The sequence below is a fragment of the Onychostoma macrolepis genome, chromosome 11 (assembly GCF_012432095.1).
Source record: "Onychostoma macrolepis isolate SWU-2019 chromosome 11, ASM1243209v1, whole genome shotgun sequence".
NCBI lineage: Eukaryota > Metazoa > Chordata > Actinopteri > Cypriniformes > Cyprinidae > Onychostoma > Onychostoma macrolepis.
In genome coordinates this window covers 25120441-25143232 of record NC_081165.1, presented here as the reverse complement: position 1 = coordinate 25143232, position 22792 = coordinate 25120441, and the positions used below count along the sequence as shown (strand labels likewise).

The 22792-nt window shown below is 38.3% G+C and overlaps 1 protein-coding gene, 1 long non-coding RNA gene and 1 pseudogene across 5 annotated transcripts; 1 reads left to right on the top strand and 2 right to left on the bottom strand.

Annotated features, from left to right (window-relative positions):
- Positions 1–948: 948 nt before the first annotated feature.
- On the top strand, positions 949–2793 carry LOC131549833 (uncharacterized). 4 transcript variants are annotated; one of them, XR_009273502.1, is made up of 6 exons: positions 1021–1087; positions 1156–1232; positions 1348–1482; positions 1586–1700; positions 1859–1934; positions 2014–2793. It is a non-coding gene; the product is annotated as an uncharacterized LOC131549833 (long non-coding RNA). The 4 variants fall into 4 exon arrangements; XR_009273503.1 differs by lacking the exon at positions 1156–1232 and having other exon boundaries at positions 949–1087; XR_009273501.1 differs by having other exon boundaries at positions 1007–1232.
- Positions 2794–9283: 6490 nt separating this feature from the next.
- On the bottom strand, positions 9284–14034 carry LOC131549236 (keratin, type I cytoskeletal 16-like; annotated as a pseudogene).
- Positions 14035–17998: 3964 nt separating this feature from the next.
- LOC131549786 (keratin, type I cytoskeletal 13-like) lies at positions 17999–20697 on the bottom strand. The gene is given in 8 exon segments (XM_058792258.1): positions 17999–18213; positions 18300–18332; positions 18453–18673; positions 18805–18930; positions 19055–19216; positions 19336–19492; positions 19917–19999; positions 20176–20697. Coding segments are annotated over 8 exon segments (1428 nt in total). The 3' UTR covers positions 17999–18089.
- Positions 20698–22792: the final 2095 nt, after the last annotated feature.

Here is a 22792-nt window from a genome sequence, read left to right as displayed (position 1 = left end):
GTGATCAGCATCATTACTCCAGTCTTTTTCTATTCATCAAAGAAACCTGAAAAAAAATATATACTCAGCTGTTTTCAACATGATAATAATAAATGTATTTTGACCAGCAAATCAGAATATTTGAATGATTTCTGAACGATCATGTGACTGGAGTAATGATGCTGAAAATTCAGCTTTGATCACAGGAATAAATTACATTTTAAAATATATTCTATTTTAAATAGTAAAAATATTTCACAATATTACTGTTTTTGCTGTATTTTGAATCAAATAAATGCAGACTTGGTTAGCAGAAGAGACTTCTTTAAAACAGTAAAAAACAGTAAAATCTTACACTCTTAGAAAAAAAGGTTCTTTGGGGTTCTATATAGAACCCTAGGGTTCTTTACTCAACTCCAAAGAACCCTTTATGCCAAAAAGGTTCTATATAAGGAGAAAGAACAGTTTTTGGCACAAAAGGGTTCTTTGGGCTGAACCATGCTTTATGTATGTTTACACATTAGGCTATTTAAAATGATTATACTACATAATATTTGTGTTTTAATTTCCATTTTACTTTGACACACCTTTATTCTGAAAAAAATAAACTTAAAATTTACATCTGCACTGAATCAACCTATTAATTTATACCAACAAACTGATCAGGTATAAATACATGTGTACTTGCAGTGTATAGCAATCTGGACAGTTTTATCTATTTATTAAAAGGTACACGCTAGTCTTCTATTTAATCAGCACACTGACATGGTTGCAAGTTCTTTAGTAATCATGTCATGTAAGATGCCGTGCAGCTCTTTTATTGATGAGCAACATACTCATATGGAGTTTCAGTGTTTCATTTAAAAAGGCTATTCTTGTAACTCATCCATCCAAACAGATGCATAAACTGATCTTTGACATAAACGGCAAACAACTTGAATGTGTATATGCGCTGATCCGTTTTGTCCCGTCTGCACAGCGCCGCATTTCAGTCGAGCGCCTCTCGCGAGAGTGATCACATAAAAGCGCGCGAGCGCCGCTGTTTAAACTTCAACGGTTCACGGTGGGCTGACTGCGCTCAGCGCTCGGGAGAACGACGATTACATTGGTAAGTGAGAATATTAATAAATTTTAGCTTATTTTAATTAATTTTAAATAAACCCTTGTCATTTTTAGTTAGCAACCCGTTTCTTTCAAGAAGTTAAAAGAAGAAAGGTGGTTTATCGCGTTGTCCAGGCCCACGCAATTCTCCGGTTTGTCATTTTTAACATTAATCCCTAAAGTATCTTGATAAAACTGTTGTGAATTGATCAATAATGCTGGCGAGAGTTCATGTTATAGCCTAACATAATATTTTTTGCCCTTTAGATTGGACCTATACATATACAGGAAAAGATCTAACGTAATCGCCGTCAGACTGCCGTTATAAACATGAATTCAAACCAAGAAGAACAAAGAGAGAAGCAGCTGATGGAGATGTTTCCATTTTTTCTGCTGATAACTGTGAGTATTTGGTGTTTGCAGTCATAGTATAGTGAAATATAAATATTTGTTTTGCTGAAGTAATTGCATATTATTCAAAACACACTGTATTTGGTTGTTGTAGATGTTCATCTATCCCAGAGAGCACTGTTAAAGTTTTAGCTCCACCTTATCAGAGAGCTGAAAAGTGGGAGTCAGAGGAAACATGACCAACCTGCTGCAAAACAATAACACAAAAGGTAGATTTATTTTTCCTAACAGTACCAACTGAAACTCATCAATCAGCTAATCTTAAATGACTGATATCTTTTTTTTTTTTTTCTATTTTCCACCTTTTATCATGCAAGTTCTTATGATTGATTGATAAATAAATACATATTTTGCACTGTCACTGCAGGTCTGGACTGGAGTGCAACATTACTTGTTTGGTCATCTACATTCAGATGAAAACACCACACTTCTCTCTAATTCAAGTAAGTTTTAATGTAATTGTGAGAGATTATTTTCTTTTTCCTGTTGCACTGTGCTCTCCATAGGTCTAATAAATGTTAGGATGTCAAGCCTACTCAACGCAAAGAGAGTTAGCATCAAAATGGATGCGTCACCGACCAATAACACAGAGATGCCAGAAGTGTCTGTTTGCAGTCTACTTTTTGTTCAGTATGGAGCATCCAAAATCCATCACTCAGTTAATTTCAGTCATTACTATTTAGCCCTTCCCAGTGCTGAAATTGTCCTGGGTCCTTTGTTTTTATTGTTTAAATTCTTATCTGAATGTAAAATTAATATTTAATGCTTATAAATAAATAATAAAAAACAATACTATGGTTAGTCTTTTAGCTCCCTTTTCAGAAACGTGGTTCACCATTTTTCATGGGTTACAGAACTGGGGAAAGTTGCAGCATACAAAAAAAAGTCAGACTACTTGGTTTATAGGAGAATATGGAGTAAATATACTTGACATTTATTTAAGGTAAAGGGTAACGACCTGGTGGTGAGATGCAAAATAAGATTGTCATTAATATACTGTTTGATGACAAACTTTTCACACTCTAATTTTACTTATGTATTTAATTTTTGTGCAAGTTAACATTCAATTTTTTTGGGGGGTGGTGGTTTCTAGCAATCAACATATATTTGTGACTGACATGTTGGATGGGTGAGTAAGGTGGAGGGGGTTGAAAAAACAATATTTCTAAAATGGAGAGTGCTATTTTAGGTTGACAGGTAAAAATATATATAAATAAAGAAACATGGATTTATGTTAATCCCTGTAACTGTTACACTATGAATTGCTCTGTTATATATTGCTTGTCATTGTAAATGCTAATAAAAGTGTCTTAAATGATCACACAACTCCTTGATGTCTTATGCTTATAGTTATTTCAGTTTTTCTAATGATAAAGTAGTTATATGAGCTGTTTAAGTCTTAAAATGTAATTAAAATAAAACAAATTTAAACCCAAAAATGATCCCATGATGGGAACCCCTAAAGGGTTCTATATAGAACCTTTTTTCCTGGCTACAAAGAACCCTTAAAAAGGGTTCTATATAGAACCTTTTAGGGGTTCCAAATACGTAGCGCCTGATAGAACCTTTTCTTCTAAGAGTGATACTGTTCAAAAACTTTTGAATGGTAGTGTATATCATTATATATAGATATATATATATATATACAGTGAGGAAAATAAGTATTTGAACACCCTGCTATTTTGCAAGTTCTCCCACTTAGAAATCATGGAGGGGTCTGAAATTGTCATCGTAGGTGCATGTCCACTGTGAGAGACATCTAAAAAAAATCCAGAAATCACAATGTATGATTTTTAACTATTTATTTGTATGATACAGCTGCAAATAAGTATTTGAACACCTGTCTATCAGCTAGAATTCTGACCCTCAAAGACCTGTTAGTCTGCCTTTAAAATGTCCACCTCCACTCCATTTATTATCCTAAATTAGATGCACCTGTTTGAGGTCGTTAGCTGCATAAAGACACCTGTCCACCCCATACAATCAGTAAGAATCCAACTACTAACATGGCCAAGACCAAGAGCTGTCCAAAGACACTAGAGACAAAATTGTACACCTCCACAAGGCTGGAAAGGGCTACGGGAAATTGTCAAGCAGCTTGGTGAAAAAGGTCCACTGTTGGAGCAATCATTAGAAAATGGAAGAAGCTAAACATGACTGTCAATCTCCCTCGGACTGGGGCTCCATGCAAGATCTCACCTCGTGGGGTCTCAATGATCCTAAGAAAGGTGAGAAATCAGCCCAGAACTACACGGGAGGAGCTGGTCAATGACCTGAAAAGAGCTGGGACCACCGTTTCCAAGGTTACTGTTGGTAATACACTAAGACGTCATGGTTTGAAATCATGCATGGCACGGAAGGTTCCCCTGCTTAAACCAGCACATGTCCAGGCCCGACTTAAGTTTGCCAATGACCATTTGGATGATCCAGAGGAGTCATGGGAGGAAGTCATGTGGTCAGATGAGACCAAAATAGAACTTTTGGTCATAATTCCACTAAACGTGTTTGGAGGAAGAAGAATGATGAGTACCATCCCAAGAACACCATCCCTACTGTGAAGCATGGGGTGGTAGCATCATGCTTTGGGGTGTTTTTCTGCACATGGGACAGGGCGACTGCACTGTATTAAGGAGAGGATGACCGGGGCCATGTATTGTGAGATTTTGGGGAACAACCTCCTTCCCTCAGTTAGAGCATTGAAGATGGGTCGAGGCTGGGTCTTCCAACATGACAATGACCAAGCACACAGCCAGGATAACCAAGGAGTGGCTCTGTAAGAAGCATATCAAGGTTCTGGCGTGGCCTAGCCAGTCTCCAGACCTAAACCCAATAGAGAATCTTTGGAGGAGCTCAAACTCCGTGTTTCTCAGCGACAGGCCAGAAACCTGACTGATCTAGAGAAGATCTGTGTGGAGGAGTGGGCCAAAATCCCTCCTGCAGTGTGTGCAAACCTGGTGAAAACTACAGGAAACGTTTGACCTCTGTAATTGCAAACAAAGGCTACTGTACCAAATATTAACATTGATTTTCTCAGGTGTTCAAATACTTATTTGCAGCTGTATCATACAAATAAATAGTTAAAAAATCATACATTGTGATTTCTGGATTTTTTTTTTAGATTATGTCTCTCACAGTGGACATGCACCTACGATGACAATTTCAAACCCCTCCATGATTTCTAAGTGGGAGAACTTGCAAAATAGCAGGGTGTTCAAATACTTATTTTCCTCACTGTATATGGTGGTGGGCCACCAGGACCAAGAAATGCTAGGGCTGATTTTTTGTCCCAGTCCAGCCCTGGTGGTGGAGCCTGTAATCCAAGCTACTGGGAGGCTGAGGCTGGCGGATCGCTTGAGCTCAGGGCTTCTGGGCTGCAGTGGACTATGTCGATCGGGTGTCCGCACTAAGTTCGGTATCGATATGGTGCTCCTGGGGGAGCTCGGGACCACCAGGTCGTCTAAGGAGGGGTGAACCGGCCCAGGTCGGAGACGGAGCAGGTCAAAGCCCCCGTGCCGATCAGTAGTGGGATCGCACCTGAGAATAGACACTGCAGCGCAGCCTGAGCGATACAGAGAGACCCAGACTTTTGCGTTTACTCTTAAATAACTCCCAGGACAACTATAAAATACAACCCTTTCTGGTCAAATTAAGTTACTGTTACACTGTAAAACCAGATAAGTTAATATAACTCAAAAAAATAGTTGAAACTGATTACATCAGAATTCTTAAGTTATATTAACTCAAAAGAAACATTTTTTTAAGTAAATGTTACTGTCATTTTAACTGATAGTAACTTAAATCTTACAAGTTACTATAACAGTATTGATCAAGTTAATTTTACAAGGAGTTTTTGGGTTCACAGAACCAATTAAAATTAATTAAAGATGACTTCATTTTTTTTTTTTTATTACATTACAATTAAGTTTACCTTCGTAAAAACATTAGTTTTAATATATAACTATACTCATTCTGAAATAAAATAAACAAAAATGGGTTAATACAGACAATTTAAATGCAAGTTACTCTTTTATTAAGCAACCTCAAATCATTAACAAAACATCAACATTAAATTGTTCAACATCAAATGGAAATACATTCTCCAAAACAGTGCAAGGTCCTTAAAAAATGAGCTGAGATGGTAACTGTCACTTTTAGAAGTGGACAATATGGATATCTGGATATCACTCAGCTGTAAACACTTCCCTAAAATAGGAACACTTCCAAAATTCACCTCTAACAGTAACTTTAGAAATATAAAAGTTATACAAGAATAGAATATACAAGAAAGATTTCAAAATAGAGCAATGTATTTTTTTTTTTTTAAACTGTCATTTCTATGAGTGGATGAACATGGTACTGTATATGGAATGTATACCATTCCAGAAAAATCAACTGAGAAAATGTTCTGAAAATTCAATACTAGACAAATATTGTAAAAAATAAGTAAATAAATTTAAAAAAAAAATACACAATTCACTAAAAGTGACAGAAGTGGAAGTTTAAATGAAATGTCAAATAAAGGAGTACCTTTGTTAAAACACTGAGGAAACTCTACTGACAAAAGTTCATTTTTAAGACTCAATGCTCTGGGTCTCCGCTTCCCGTCCTCCAGACCCATCAAGACTTTCCGGGTAAAGTCAAATGTATTGTCCAACTCTTTTGGGGAACTTAGATCCAAGGCGCAAGTTAGTCCAAAAAGCATGACAAATGCATGAGCCAATATGGGGAAATCGTTAACTATGTTACCCAAAGTGCAACTTCAGTCTTCTCCGAGCAGAAAAGCATGGCAACTGTTGAATTGTCACTAATGGAGAGAAGACGAAGTGATAAATCTTCAGCGTCTGGTTCATCATCAGATTGTTCTACCTGAAGACAAAAACAGAGTGATGTTACTCTAAACTTCCAAAGGCTGACTGCTAATAAATGACATATATTTACATCTACTCCAAACCATTCTATCCCATACAATAACTACATTATAATTGATAGCCTATATTCAAAACCTGTAATTAGATCTTGAATGACATCTGAATGGAAGGTGAGATTGTTGATTACTGAACCGTTTCAGGTTGCATTGATTTTTATAGTATTTTTTCTATACTATGGAAGCCAGTTCAAACCAAAACGGTTTGGTTATCCAACAATCTCTCCTGCAATTCAGATGTCATTCAGGCTATAGTTCCAGGTTTTGATTATATCCTTTATAATTGTAGTAATTCTTTGGTCTTCTGCAAAAGTGTAAATGAGGACTAGACATCATTTTCATTTTTAGTGACCTCTCACAATTCTGAAGGTGATGATACACGGGGCAACATTTTTGAGCAATGTTGCTTGGGCACTTTCCCATTGAGAACGGGCAACAAATTTCTATCTGGATACTTTAGATCGGTCGTGTGCCCTGTGTCTCATTTTTTGCCCAGCAAAATTGCTCAAAAAGTTGCCCCGTGTATCATAGGCTTAAGCAACATGATCACTTACATCCCCCATCTTGAGAACGTTGGAGTCATCCTCAAGCAGATAGGCGGATGGAGCACGGAGGACAGCAGCTCATCATGGACATCATTGACAGCAGCATGGATGTTAATATTTCCTTCAGAGTGAGAATTAGAGACTTGAGTATGAGAATCTTGATTTAACATGGAATCTAATCAGCATAGCCACACAATACTATGTGTCACCCTAAAACGTCTGTACGTATAACAACACAACCGAAATCACTCAAAATCAACCCTATCAGCCATTAAGAAGAGTAACCACTCACCTGAAGTGTCACATATCCTGAAGAGTACTTCAGACACTTTTCCTGTGGGATCAACTTTATTTCTGGTTCTTCAGGTTGACGTTTACTCACCCTTCAGCCAACCAAGATGTAAGCTACTTTCTTTCTTTAGTAGAACACTAAAGATGATTTTTAACTGAAGTCGTGTTCCTTGATGATTCATAAACTTCAAGTCAACAGGTGCCACCAATTTGTAAGTTTAAAAACAGATACAGACAGCACATTATAACATTACACTGCTGTCTATGCAGGGTTAGAAAGCTCTCAGATTTCATCAAAAATATCTTAATTTGTGTTCTGAAGATGAACGAAGGTCTTAAAGGTTTGGAACGACATGAGGTGGAGTAATTAATGACAGAATGTTCATTTTTAGGTGAACTGTCCCTTTAAATATAAAACATTTTCAAGTGGGATAAGAAAAATATTTTTACCTGTGACTCCATTTTAAAGCAGGCCAGCAATCCAGGATCTCACCAATCTGTAGGTTCCAGTATCTCTATACAATGAACGCGTATTAAAATTAATAATTGGACATCAATATACCAAACTAAACTTCCAGCTGCTTCACTTTTATCCTGAAAAGAAACAGATTGAGAAGATAGTCAGGTTGTAATATTTTCTTTTTTCTTTTTTTATATATTTATACTGTATAATTTGCTCTTTAAAATGTTACATTTTAAGCAAGAACACAAATGCCTTAGGTAAATAACACAAGCTTTACTGGTACGGCTTGAGCCAACAACTTGAATACATTTATAAATACCGGTCCTTACAAAAATGTACAACTCGTGGAACAAAGTAAATCAAATTATTGGGAAACCTCTATGAAAATCATTTTACTTTATGTCCAGCAATGTGAGCCAATTAAATATACGAATCAAAACCGCCAATTTAAGGTCATTACAACTTGTTACCCAAAAACTTTTTTAATGTGTGGACACTGGATGCAAAAAAAAAAAAACAGACTTATATATAGAAATAAATCTAAATACAGTTGCTTCATGAATTCAATCGATTTTTGACCTTTAGTGAGGCGGGATAAAATGGCTCAAATAATTTGCAAATGCATAAAATACATTAACTGCTAAGACACTAAACACATTTAAAGAAATAATGCAAGGAACTTCGGTTAACTCACCAGTTGCGCGGGCAGCACGACGAAGAGAAACTCATCACCGGCAGGTTCAGAAAACCGCAAACGAGGTCAGACGGGGTTGTACTAAAATTATTTGAGTACACTGCCAAAAACAAATGAAAGCATTTGAGTGCTGTAAACTTAAAATTACATTTTTGTACTAATTACTCAAATAATTAGAGGCGAATGAATGTTTTTATGTCTTTTGAGTAATTACAACCCAATTCCTTTATGAAAGATTTACTATTTGGTCTTACAGTGTAATATACTGTGGGGCTTTGAAGAAAATGCTCTAATTGTTAATATCGTAATAACTTCCAGGCTTACTGAACAAACAACAGAAAATAATTTTTTACATTTATTTTTGTGTTTTGTAAAATGTTTTACAAATTCTTGATTTTAACATGGCAAAATGTAGCATATAACAGCATCACATGGCCAATGGAGCATTAGACAAGCAGGCAAATTCTAGAGTGAAATTGTTCATGAAAAAATCAAATAAAAATGTTTTATTTATTTTAATTGTTTACTTATTTCCTGTAAAATAAATACAACTCTGAAAATAAATGCTTTGGATTGTTGGTCCACCAGAGGATTGAGCTCCACTAGATGGGACAGCCTGGCAGCTACCTGAGGAGAGAGATCCACTTTGGATCATGATAGTTGGTCCTGAAGGACAAGAGGGAAAGAGTTATAATGTACAACATACACTGGCCAGCCTACCATAAAATACAAAGAGAGATTTCAGTTACCTTGCATTTGAGTCCTGGAAGAGTAAGAAGAAGAAAAAAAATTATTAGTGAAGCCTGGACAAGATAATATAGCATAATCCATGCTCCACTGATTTTAACTCGCATTAACTTTTAAAAAGAACCAACTTATTTGATGTCCTGATTTTCCAGGAGGCTCCTGTAGGTGGCAATCTCCTGCTCCAGACGCGTCTTGATGTCCAACAACAAGGCGTAATCACGTCCCTGTTGCTCAATGCTTGCCCGCACTTGACAGAGCTCGGCCTCCAGCATGTTGATTTGGTTCTGGTAGCCTGCTAGCATACGGCGGTACCTAGCCTCTGTTTCTGCCAATGAGTTCTCCAGTGCTGCTTTCTGTTTGAGAACATGCACAAAAACATAATAAAGCACTGTTGCTCTGCTTGTTTTGAGTCTTATGTTATATTTTCCTGCTTCTGGTTTAGATCAACCTGATCTCACAGAATTCCGTGTAATGATCACGGAATTAACCCTGAATCTGTGGTGGCATCACGGAATCGCTGAAAATTCCGTGATGGGCTCACAGAAGGCATCAGCCGTGGTCCATGCACGGATTCACTGGTTCAACACTGACGCTGCATCGGACCACTTAAAAAGAGTGACTCCGATGCAGTTATATTTTGCATATAAATTTATACTTTCACTGGAGTACCTGACCGCACCCCTACTCTAAACCTACCCACTTCTGAACAATAATGATGACGATCAATTTCCCAGTATCGTGTCGGCATATTGATGCTAAGGGTTTCCTATTTAAAGTGTTGAACCAGTGAATCCATGCGTGGTTCACGGCTGATGCCTGTCACTGACTTACATTGGAATCACTTCTGTGAGCCCATCACAGAATTTTCTGCGATTCCGTGATGCCACCACAGATTCGGGGGTTAAGAGTCCGTGGTCATTACGCGGAATTCTGTGAGATCATGTTGTTTAGATAATCTATCTAATCTCGCTCTACATTCCACTTGTGTCTCACTTTGCTGAGTTGAGACTGCAGCTCGATCTCCAGACTCTTTAAGGTGTTTTGCAGCTCTGTGAGCTGTGATCCTGAAGTTTGCATGCACTCTGTGTTGTCAGCCACCTCTTTGTTCAACCCTTCCATCTAAACAAAAGACAAAAACTCTATATCACTATCCAGGCACTACTACAAGAGACATTCTGGAATATGTGGTTTATTATTCAGTGAAAACTTGATAGCAACGTAGAGTTCATATTGAGACTGAGAGAGAAAGAAGATGTCTTACCTTGTCCTTGAACCAGGCCTCCTGTTCCCTGCGGTGTTTCTGGATGATGTTCTCGTAATGAGCACGAATCTCCTCCATAACCTTGTTCAGGTCTTGCTGAGGAGCAGCATCAACCTCTACGTTCACTGTGTTTGTCAGCTGTGACCTCAGTGCAGCCAGCTCCTGTAATGCCACAGTATAATATAATGTAATATAATACTCAAAAATTTGTACCTAACTCTACATAGATGATCTATCAGAAAACTACTACACACCTCCTGGTGGTTCTTCTTCATACATGAACAGTACATAAAATGTGCTACCCAAGGAAATAAGATTTTAGACAAATGTTACGGGAATGTGGAGGATGCATATGTGGCCAAGCCCAAACCCCCTCTGTTGAACTGTGATCATAACACGATTCATTTGGTACCCACTTACAAAACACTTTTAAAACGCTCAAAGCCACAGACGAAGACTGTACTAGTTTGGTCTGATGACAATATTGAAATTTTAAAGGACTACTTCGCTTGCACAGACTGGGAACTGTTTCATGATATGGATATTGAGGATGCCACAGAGACAATAACAGACTACATTAATTTTTGTGTGGACACAGTTGTTGAGAAGAAAACTGTAACTGTATTTCCTAACAACAAAAGTTATATAACAAAGGAAATTAAAGAGTGTTTAAATAGGAAGAAGTTAGCTTTTAACAACCAAGAAAAAACTGAATTAAAATTAGTTCAAAAGGAATTAAATAGTTTGTTGAAGGAGGCTAGGACAAAACATAGAGACATCATAGAACAAAATTTTAACTTTGGGAATTCCAGGAAATTATGGGATGCTATGAAAGTAGTAACCAATATGGAACCTGTCCAGAACAGGCTTATAACTAGTAATGAACAGCAAAGAGCAAATTATCTAAATGATTTTTTTCTAAGGTTTGAGTCCACATTAGAGGAATTGGTGGATTTAGACTCTATCATATGTAATTCAGATTGTAGATTAGAAGTTGTTCCACATACAGTCTGTTCGTTATTTAAAGGCATATGTACCAAAAAATCTACGGGTCCTGATGGAATCTCTGCTTTTTTGATAAAAACTTGTGCTGATGAACTTACTTCAGCATTTCGTCCTATTTTTCAGAGATCTTTAGACATGCATAGTATTCCTTCATTGTGGAAAAAATCCATAATCATGCCAGTTCCCAAGAAAAATTGCCCAGTTGATAACTGTGATTTTAGACCTATAGCTTTGACTTCAAACATCATGAAATGTTTTGAAAGACTAGTAGTAAATGTTTTAAAAGAGGAGGTTAAATTATCACTTGACCCATTTCAGTTTGCTTATAAGGCTGGACGGGGACAGAGGATGCCATTAATTGTATCTCTCATTTAGTAAATAGACACCTAGAGGATACCCAAGCATATGCGCGTCTACTTTTTATAGATTTTAGTTCGGCATTTAATACTCTCCAACTTAGGATATTAATTAGTAAACTGATAGAATTGAAAGTGAGCCCCTTCTGTATTAAATGGTTTTATACATTTTTAACTAATCGTACACAACAAGTAAGGGTAAATAATTGTTTCTCTGAGGTGAAAATCACCAATAAGGGGGCACCGCAGGGGTGTGTTAGTTCACCCATTCTGTTTACGTTATATACCAGTGAGTGTGTTTCAGGTCAGGATAATAATTTTTTTATTAAATTCTCTGATGATACGGCAATACTGAGTTTATTGCATAGGAACACTACTTGTTTGCAATACTTTTCAGAAGTTGATAGATTTGTAAGATGGTGCGACGAGAATTCTTTTATCTTAAATGAAACAAAGACTGTTGAAATGCTTTTCGACCCTAGATTTGTGGGGGATCACAGTCCTGTAATAATAAACGGGAATTCTATTGAACAGGTTACATCACACAAATACTTGGGTGTCTGTATGGACAATTTCTTAGGTTGGTCTTCTCATGTCAACGGTCTTTGTTCTAGACTGCAGCAGAGGTTACACTTTTTGCGAAGGTTAAAGGTATTTGGGGTAAATCGGAGGATTCTATTTCTGTTTTATCTGTCTGTTTTTGAGAGTTTGATAAGATATGGTATAACAGCATGGTATGGAAATCTGACTGTCCAATCTAAATCAAAACTTGGCCGAAATAAGTGGGGGTGTGGCGATGCGTGTGTCGCCAGTTTGGCATATTGTAGTTTTAATATACTTGATATGGGTAAATCATTATGAGTTGTTATGCGTAGTTTGTGTCAATGTTATGTACTGGCCATGTCATGATTGTCCAAGATGAATTTCTCAGAAATGGGACAATAAAGTATATTCAAATTCAAATACATGCCAGCTCTTCCTCCAGACCCTTGAGCTGCATCTCCAGGTCGCACCTTGCCAGGTTTGTCTGGTCCAGTAAGCGGCGCAGGTTAGCGATATCGGCCTCCACACACTGCCGCATCACCACCTCATGCTCATATCTGATTGTTGGAAAGGTGAAATAGGGAATAAACACACCAATCATTATTTAAACACAACCAATGTCATAAATACACACATGCACTACGGTTCAAAAGATTGCAACCAGTAAGTTGTTGTTGTTGTTTTTTTTTACATTTTGAAAGAAGTCTCTTATGCTTACTAAGGCTAATACAGTAAATACAGTAAAACTGTCATATTGTAATATGTTTTAAAATGTAATGTAGCCTATTTCTGCAATGTCAATGCTGATTTATTTTAGCAGCCATTACTTCAGGCTTCAGTGTCACACGATCCTTCTGAAATCATTCTTATATGCTGATTTGCTGCTCAATGCTCAAAACAGTTGTGGTGAGTGTTTTATCCATCAAACTAGTTGTAAGTTCACATGAATGTGGTCAACGCTGTGTAGCTTACTTGATTCTGAAGTCATCAGCAGCCAGTTTAGAGTTGTCGATCTGCAGGAGGATGTTGGCGTTGTGGGTGGTAGCGTTTTTAATCTGAAACATAGAATATTTAATACATGAGAACACATATGGAGACTTGCTTTATGTGGACATAGACTATCATCAAACTCTGAGAAAACAAGTCTTATTTTTAGCTGCTATATCCAAAAGAATGTAGTTGCACTAAAACATGCTAGTAATGTTTCATATTCATTCAGGCATCACTGTACCTTGTCCTTCAGGTCCTTGATGGTGTTTCAGTAGTCGCTGTAGTCCCTCTGTGCGATCGGACCTTTCTTCTCATAGTGCTCGCGGATCTGTCTCTCTAGGATGGCATTGGCAGCCTCCAGCGAGCGCACCTTGTCCAAGTAGGATGCCAGATGGTCATTCAGGTTCTGCATGGTGGTCTTCTCATTCAGATGGAAGTCATTTATGCCTGCTGCATGTCCTCCACCATAACCTCCACCGTATCCACCACCAAAACCGTGTCCTCCACCAAAACCATATCCTCCACCACATCCTCCTCCGTATCCTCTGCTTCTGGATGGCAGGGAGGAGAAAGAGAAGTGGGTGCTTCCACCTAAACCACCTCCATACACGCTGTAGGATTTCTGTGGAAAGATCGTGGAACCACCCCGACTCTTGGTGATAATGGACTTTGGGGTCACGGGCTTGGGTACTCTGCAGGACATCATTTGAACAGAGACCGACATGGTGGATGGATACGGAGATGAGATGAACTCAGAGAGGAAACTGTTGGAGTTGTCCAGACGAGGATGGCACCTTTGAGCCCAGCTCTGACCTCTTGTAGGGATGCAGATCCAGGGCGGCTCCTGCACTTTGTGGGTGGGTGATGAAGGGTAGGGTGTGTGTGGGAGAGTGTATGTGTGTCAGTCCCAGCTGTCACCACCAGCAGAGATGAACCTTAAAGACCATTGTTCAGGTTCCACCCTGATGAGGAAGCTGCTAACTCATTTATCTGTTGACCGAATGCACTCATGAGATGTACTCACCCTCAAGACTACTATGGAGGGAGTGAGATAAAATAATTAGGCTTGCGACACACACTGTGTGTATGCAAGTTGTGTGTGTGTGTGTATGTGTGTGTTTACGAGCATGTGCAAGTGTTTTGTGCCAGCGGAGGAAATCCCTTCGACAGTTAGGTGCTGAAAAAGATGGCTGAGCTGGCCGTGCATGGTTGGAGATTTGATCAATTCAGCATTTTCATCATAATAAAGAAGGATTTGGCAGACAGGCAACTCCCTGAGGTGATGAGAGGCAGTTTCACCACTCTTTTACAGGTCACACAGATCACACGGTGTAATTGCATGCCCAGTTTGAATATTATATTTTATTTTCATATCATGTGTGCAATATTTTAATATTTATTTAGTATGTAGACAAAAACATGAGGAAAAAGTAGCTACAAAAGATTTCCACTTTCAATTTTTTATTTGCTTGTGTGCAAATTTGTCATGAGGCGTGCATTAAAAGTCTAAATTAAATGTTTTATTTTAAATTATTTTGAAGAGTAAAACATCTATTTTCTTAGTGTCCTTTCTAATAAAGCTTCTTTATTCTACATCTGAATCTGACCATCACGCAGGGACTACAAGCAGCCAGTGGCCCATTGGTTTGTCTCCTGTATTGACAGCGTAAACCACCCAATCACAATGCGCTATAGACGGAGCCATAGACGGAGCCTCCACCTATATAAAGAACACTTCACCCCAACTTCTTCCTCATCGGCTTTTCCCACGTTTTCACAGCAGCTTCATCAAGAACAGGCTTGCTCTGCGGTGAGTGATGCGGCGTAAAGACCCAGGCAGGAGGAGGAGAGGAGAGCAGCTGAATCGGTAAAGTGCTTGATAGGGACTCGCAACGGAGGCAGCCATCTATCCTGTGTGCGCGCGCCATTAGTGTATGGAGGACCAAGAGTGCCACTTAAAAATAAAATGAAGAATCAACTTATTGATTTAATAATTCAAACATAAAAATGTATATAAATAAATCACTTTTAAATGGACAAATTAATTGACATATTTAAAGATGTTTATTTAATTCGTGTTTTTAAATGTAGTTTAATAAAACAATAAAACAATCAATTTAAAAAAATAATTTTTAAATGTGTAAATAAAAAGAAAAATTTAAAACTGTTTATTTAATTCATGTTTTAAAACGTGGATTAATAAAATAATAAAAAGTACATTAATTAATCATTTTAAATGCACTTTTTAAATCGCTTTTTAAAAAAGCATTTGGCAAACGCTTTTCTCTCTCTATTTGCCAATTGCTTTTCTTTGTCCTTTAGCCAAATGCTTTTCTTTATCCATTTGTCAATCGAGTTAAAAAATGCCATTGGACAGTACACATGTGGGAGCAACCAATCAACTTTCGTCTCAATTTGAAGAGCCAACCCCTCTTTCGCTTGTATATGTAACACGCACTCTCATTGGACAGTTAGAAAAGCTATACGTCATTACAGCGGTAGTTTAAAGACGGGTTTGAGGGATGCAAAATGTCAGGGGAATCTGAAGGTGGTTGGCGAGGGATTGTAGATGATTTGTTAGCTTTAGCTGATTTCTGCAAAAAAAATTCTCCTCTCGATTATCATTTTATATACAGAAGAGTCTTAGAGTTGAGGGAGGATGTTGCAAATGCAGGGGATAATTGTCGCTGTACAGTAAATGGAAGGATTTGGGTTAAGTTTGATGAGGCACAGAGTGTCATTCAACAAATCAGTCCCTCGGAATGCAGCAGTCGTCACACAATGATTGTAGCTCCAAGCATTCTTGAACAACACCAGTAGTTGGACGTACCAGCAGAAGAGACGGCAAGATGTATTGGTGTGTCGCTATAAGGACAGTCCGACAAAACTTGCTCGTGATGGTTTAGGTATGTAAAAGAAAATGTTTTAGATCGGCAGGTATATCCTAAAATGTTTATATCCTAAAACTCTTCATCTATTTTCTTAAATAATTTTAAAATGTAATTTATTCCTGTGATCAAAGATTAATTTTTAGCATCATTACTCCAGTCTTCAGTGTCACATGATCCTTCAGAAATAATTCTAATATGCTGATTTGCTGCTCAAGAAATATTTATTATTATTAATGGATTCTTTAATGAATAGAAAGATCCAAAGATCAGCATTTATCTGAAATAAAAAAGCTTTTGTAACATTATACAATACGCCATTCAAAAGATTGGAGTCATTATAATTGTTGTTTTGTTTTTTGGGAAAGAAATTATGGAAATTAATACTTTTATTTAGCACGGATGCTTTAAATTGATAAAAAATTATGATAAAGACAAAAGATTTCTATTTCAGATAAATGCTGTTCTTCTGAACTTTCTATTCATCAAAGAAACCTGAAAAAAAAAATTATACTCAGCTGTTTTCAACATAATAATAATAATAAATGTATTTTGAGCAGCAAATGAGAATATTTGAATGATTTCTGAACGATCATGTGACTGGAGTAATGATGCTGAAAATTCAGCTTTGATCACAGGAATAAATTACATTTTAAAATATATTCTATTTTAAATAGTAAAAATATTTCACAATATTACTGTTTTTGCTGTATTTTGGATCAAATAAATGCAGACTTGGTTAGCAGAAGAGACTTTTTTCAAAAAAAAATAATGAAAAATCTTACTGTTCAAAAACTTTTGAATGGTAGTGTATATCATATATATATATATATATGGTGGTGGGCCACCAGGACCAAAAAATGCTAGGGCCGATTTATTTGTCCCAGTCCAGCCCTGGTGGCGGAGCCTGTAATCCAAGCTACTGGGAGGCTGAGGCTGGCGGATCGCTTGAGCTCAGGGCTTCTGGGCTGCAGTGGACTATGTCGATCGGGTGTCCGCACTAAGTTCGGTATCGATATGGTGCTCCTGGGGGAGCTCGGGACCACCAGGTCGTCTAAGGAGGGGTGAACCGGCCCAGGTCGGAGACGGAGCAGGTCAAAGCCCCCGTGCCGATCAGTAGTGGGATCGCACCTGAGAATAGACACTGCAGCGCAGCCTGAGCGATACAGAGAGACCCAGACTTTTGCGTTTACTCTTAAATAACTCCCAGGCCAACTATAAAATAAAACCCTTTCTGGCCAAATTAAGTTACTGTTAATATAATGTGGGGCTTTGAAGAAAATGCTCTAATTGTTAATATCATAATAACTTCCAGGCTTACTGAACAAACAACAGAAAATTATTTTTTACATTTATTTATGTGTTTTGTAAAATGTTTTGCAAATTCTTGATTTTAACATGGCAGAATGTAGCATATAACAGCATCACATGGCCAATGGGAGGAGCACTAGACAAGCAGGCAAATCCTAGAGTGAAATTGTTCATGAAAAAATCAAATAAAATGTTTAATTTATTTCAATTGTTTACTTATTTGCTGTAAAAATAAATACAACTCTGAAAAAATACTGGTCCTTATAAAACTAATTTCTGAGTGTGGTCTATATGATATTTTCTGCTCTTGAGAATGTGTCTGCCATGTGTTTTGCACCATTTTAAATTTTAGACCATATGTGAAATAAAAACATATAACAAATATTTTTTGACAGCCATTTTATTTTCAGAGACAGGTATTTCTCACATACAACAACATAACAGTGAGTGTCTTTCGATGTTTTATAAGTAACACATTTCCTTGTTTATTGTCATGTCACAAACTGTGTCTCAACACTCATTTAAAATTAAATGTCTGCATGTGTTTGAATACTGTCTCATGAAGCGGCATGCTGTGACTTTAGTAAGTACGATGTGAAGTGGTGGTGGTTTGCTTGATTTGGATTGTTGGTCCACCAGAACCACCAGAGGATTGAGATCCACTAGATGTCAGAATCTGGGAGCCACCTGAGGAGAGAGATCCACTTTGGATCATGATAGTTGGTCCTGAAGGACAAGAGGGAAAGAGTTATAATGTACAACATACACTGGCCAGCCTACCATAAAATACAAAGAGAGATTTCAATTACCTGGAATTTGAGTCCTGGAAGAGTAAGAAGAAGAAAAAAATAATTAGTTAATCCTGGACAAGATAATATAACATAATCCATGCTCCACTGACTTTAACTCGCATTAACTTTTAAAAAGAAAAAAAACTACTTACTTGATGTCCTGATTTTCCAGGAGGCTCCTGTAGGTGGCGATCTCCTGCTCCAGACGTGTCTTGATGTCCAACAACAAGGCGTAATCACGTCCCTGTTGCTCAATGCTTGCCCGCACTTGACAGAGCTCGGCCTCCAGCATGTTGATTTGGTTCTGGTAGCCTCCTAGCATAGAGCTGTACCTAGCCTCTGTTTCTGCCAGTGAGTTCTCCAGTGCTGCTTTCTGTTTGAGAACATGCACAAAAACATAATAAAGCACTGTTGCTCTGCTTGTTTTGAGTCTTATGTTATATTTTCCTGTCTCTGGTTTAGATAATCTATCTAATCTCGCTCTACATTCCACTTGTATCTCACCATGCTGAGTTGAGACTGCAGCTCGATCTCCAGACTCTGCAAGGTGTTTCGCAGCTCTGTGAGCTGTGATCTGGAAGTTTGTATGGTCTCTGTCTGGATGGTCACCTCTTTGTTCAACCCTGCTGTCTAAACAAAAGACAAAAACACTACTTCAAGTGACATTCTGGAATATGTGTTTTTTTTATTCAGTGAAAAGTTGATAGCAACATAGAGTTCATATTGAGACTGAGGGAGAAAGAAGATGTCTTACCTTGTCCTTGAACCAGGCCTCCTGTTCCCTGCGGTGTTTCTGGATGATGTTCTCATAATGAGCACGAATCTCCTCCATAACCTTGTTCAGGTCTTGCTGAGGAGCAGCATCAACCTCTACGTTCACTGTGCCTGTCAGCTGTGACCTCAGTGCAGCCAGCTCCTGTAATGCCACAGTACAATATAATATATAATATAATATAATATAATATAATATAATATAATACTCCAAAATTTAGGATCAGTTCTACATAGATGATCTATCAGAAAACTACTACACACCTCCTGGTGGTTCTTCTTCATAAATGCCAGCTCTTCCTCCAGACCCTTGAGCTGCATCTCCAGGTCGCACCTTGCCAGGTTTGTCTGGTCCAGTAAGCGGCGCAGGTTAGCGATATCGGCCTCCACACACTGCCGCATCACCACCTCATGCTCATATCTGATTGTTGGAAAGGTGAAATAGGGAATAAACACACCAATCATTATTTAAACACAACCAATGTCATAAATACACACATGCACTACGGTTCAAAAGATTGCAACCAGTAAGTTTTTTTTGTTGTTGTTTTTTTACATTTTGAAAGAAGTCTCTTATGCTTACTAAGGCTGCATTTATTTGACCAAAAATACAGTAAAACTGTCATATTGTAATATGTTTTCAAATTTAATGTAGCCTATTTCTGCAATGTCAATGCTGATTTATTTTAGCAGCCATTACTTCAGGCTTCAGTGTCACACGATCCTTCTGAAATCATTCTTATATGCTGATTTGCTGCTCAATGCTCAAAACAGTTGTGGTGAGTGTTTTATCCATCAAACTAGTTGTAAGTTCACATGAATGTGGTCAACGCTGTGTAGCTTACTTGATTCTGAAGTCATCAGCAGCCAGTTTAGAGTTGTCGATCTGCAGAAGGATGTTGGCGTTGTGGGTGGTAGCGTTTTTAATCTGAAACATAGAATATTTAATACATGAGAACACATATGGAGACTTGCTTTATGTGGACATAGACTATCATCAAACTCTGAGAAAACAAGTCTTATTTTTAGCTGCTATATCCAAAAGAATGTCATTGCACTAAAACATGCTAGTAATGTTTCATATTTGTTCAGGCATCACTGTACCTTGTCCTTCAGGTCCTTGATGGTGTTCCAGTAGGCACTGTAGTCCCTCTGTGCGACCGGCCCTTTCTTCTCATAGTACTCGCGGATCTGCCTCTCCAGGATGGCATTGGCAGCCTCCAGCGAGCGCACCTTGTCCAGGTAGGATGCCAGACGGTCGTTCAGGTTCTGCATGGTGGCTTTCTCATTCAGCTGGAAGTCATTTACAACGCAGCCTCCAGGCATTATGCCTACTGCATGTCCTCCACCATAACCTCCACCGTATCCACCACCAAAACCGGATCCTCCACCAAAACCGGATCCTCCACCAAAACCATATCCTCCACCATATCCTCCTCCGTATCCTCTGCTTCTGGATTGCAGGGAGGAGGAAGAGATGCGGGTGCTTCCACCTAAACCACCTCCATACACACTGTAGGATTTCTGTGGAAAGATCGTGGAACCACCCCGACTCTTGGTGATAATGGACTTTGAGGTCACGGTCTTGGGTCCTTTGGAGGACATCATTTGAGCAGAGACCGACATGGTGGATGGATACGGAGATGAGATGAAACCAGAGAGGAAACCGTTGGAGTTGTCCAGACGAGGATGGCACCTTTGAGCCCAGCTCTGACCTCTTATAGGGATGCAGATCCAGGGCGGCTCCTGCACTTTGTGGGTGGGTGATGAAGGGTAGGGTGTGTGTGGGAGAGTGTATGTGTGTCAGACCCAGCTGTCACCACCAGCTGAGATGAAACTTAAAGACCAGTGTTCAGGTTCCACCCTGATGAGGAAGCTGCTAAGGAATTTATTTGTTAACCAAATGTACTCATGAGATGTACTCACCCTCAAGACTACAATGGAGGGAGTGCGATAAAATAATTAGGCTTGCGACACACACTGTGTGTATGCAAGTTGTGTGTGTGTTTACGAGCATGTGCAAGTGTTTTGTGCCAGCGGAGGAAATCCCTTCGACAGTTAGGTGCCGATAAAGGTGGCTGAGCTGGCCGTGCATGGTTGGAGATTTTATAAATTCAGCATTTTCATCATAATAAAGAAGGATTTGGCAGACAGGCAACACCCTGAGGTGATGTGAGATCATCTGAGGCAGTTTCACCACCCTTTTACAGGTCACACGAATCACACGGAGTAATTGCATGCCCAGTTTGAATATTATATTTTATTTTATTTTTTGTGAATGGTGCATGTGTGCAATATTTTAATATTTATTTAGTATGTAGACAAAAACATGAGGAAAAAGTAGCTACAAAACAATTCCACTTTTAATTTTTTTATTTGCTTGTGTGCAAGTTTGTCATAAGGTGTGCATTAAATGTCTAAATTAAATGGTTTATTTTAAATTATTTTGAAGAGTAAAACATCTATTTTCTTAGTGTCCTTTCTAATAAAGCTTCTTTATTCTACATCTGAATCTGGGAGACAGAGTTTATCTGCACTAGAGGGCGCAGTGAGCAGCAGGTTGAGCAGCAGCGCTGAGACTCTTGGCTCTCGCCGGGTTCAGTGGCGGAGCCTGTAATCCAAGCTACTGGGAGGCTGAGGCTGGCGGATCGCTTGAGCTCAGGGCTTCTGGGCTGCAGTGGACTATGTCGATCGGGTGTCCGCGCTAAGTTCGATATCGATATGGTGCTCCTGGGGGAGCTCGGGACCACCAGGTTGTCTAAGGAGGGGTGAACCGGCCCAGGTCAAAGCCCCCGTGCTGATCGGTAGTGGGATCGCACCTGAGAATAGACACTGCAGCGGAGCCTGAGCGATACAGAGAGACCCAGACTTTTTCCTTAAGTAACTTTTTAATTTTATAACAAAAATGTATATGACAAAAATGTTAGTGTTAAAAAAAATTATCCCAAGGTTAAAGTCTTAAATAATCATCATTTAATCTCAGCTGCTTTTGGATTTGAAGTTTGATTCTGTTACGTTCCTGTTTAAAATTGTGAAGCTGCTTTGAAACAATCTGTAATGTATGAAGAGCTGTAATAAACACAAAGGTGACTTTAGGATGTGCAGGACATTGCATCATTTCCTTATTGCAACATGAGCACATTAAGTGATATAGCCTACTTATAATGGTACATTTAAACTGGGTCATTCTTCATTTGTGGTGGCAAGTCCCTCTACTTTACAACAGTTTAAATAAACTTTAAATACCAATAAATCATAAAATGTTTGCATGTTTGTATTCTGTAGGGTAAACACAATTTGTGCACTGTTAATAGTGACATTTTTATTTTAAAATGCATATTTAATTGAGTTTTAGAGATTGCATTTGTAACAAAATATGCATGTTCCCACCATACCTCAGAGAGGTATCATGGAATGTAACTGCAACAATATAATGTTTTTAACAAAAAAATAAGTGGTTATATTGTGAATATAGATTTTATTTAACATGTACAATTTTGTTAAATTGTTTTTAAAAATACATATTTTCTTATATTTAAGAAAAACGTTGAGAATTCATGTCTGTGGTGTTACAACAATAGGCCCTTTCGCACCGCAGGAACCTTTTCATAGTACCCGAACTAATTGTGGAACTACCCACTTTTTGGCGTGTTCGCACCGCGGGAACTAAGAACTGTTTTAGTTCCCGGAACTCCGTTTGGAGGAACTAATTAGCTCCTAC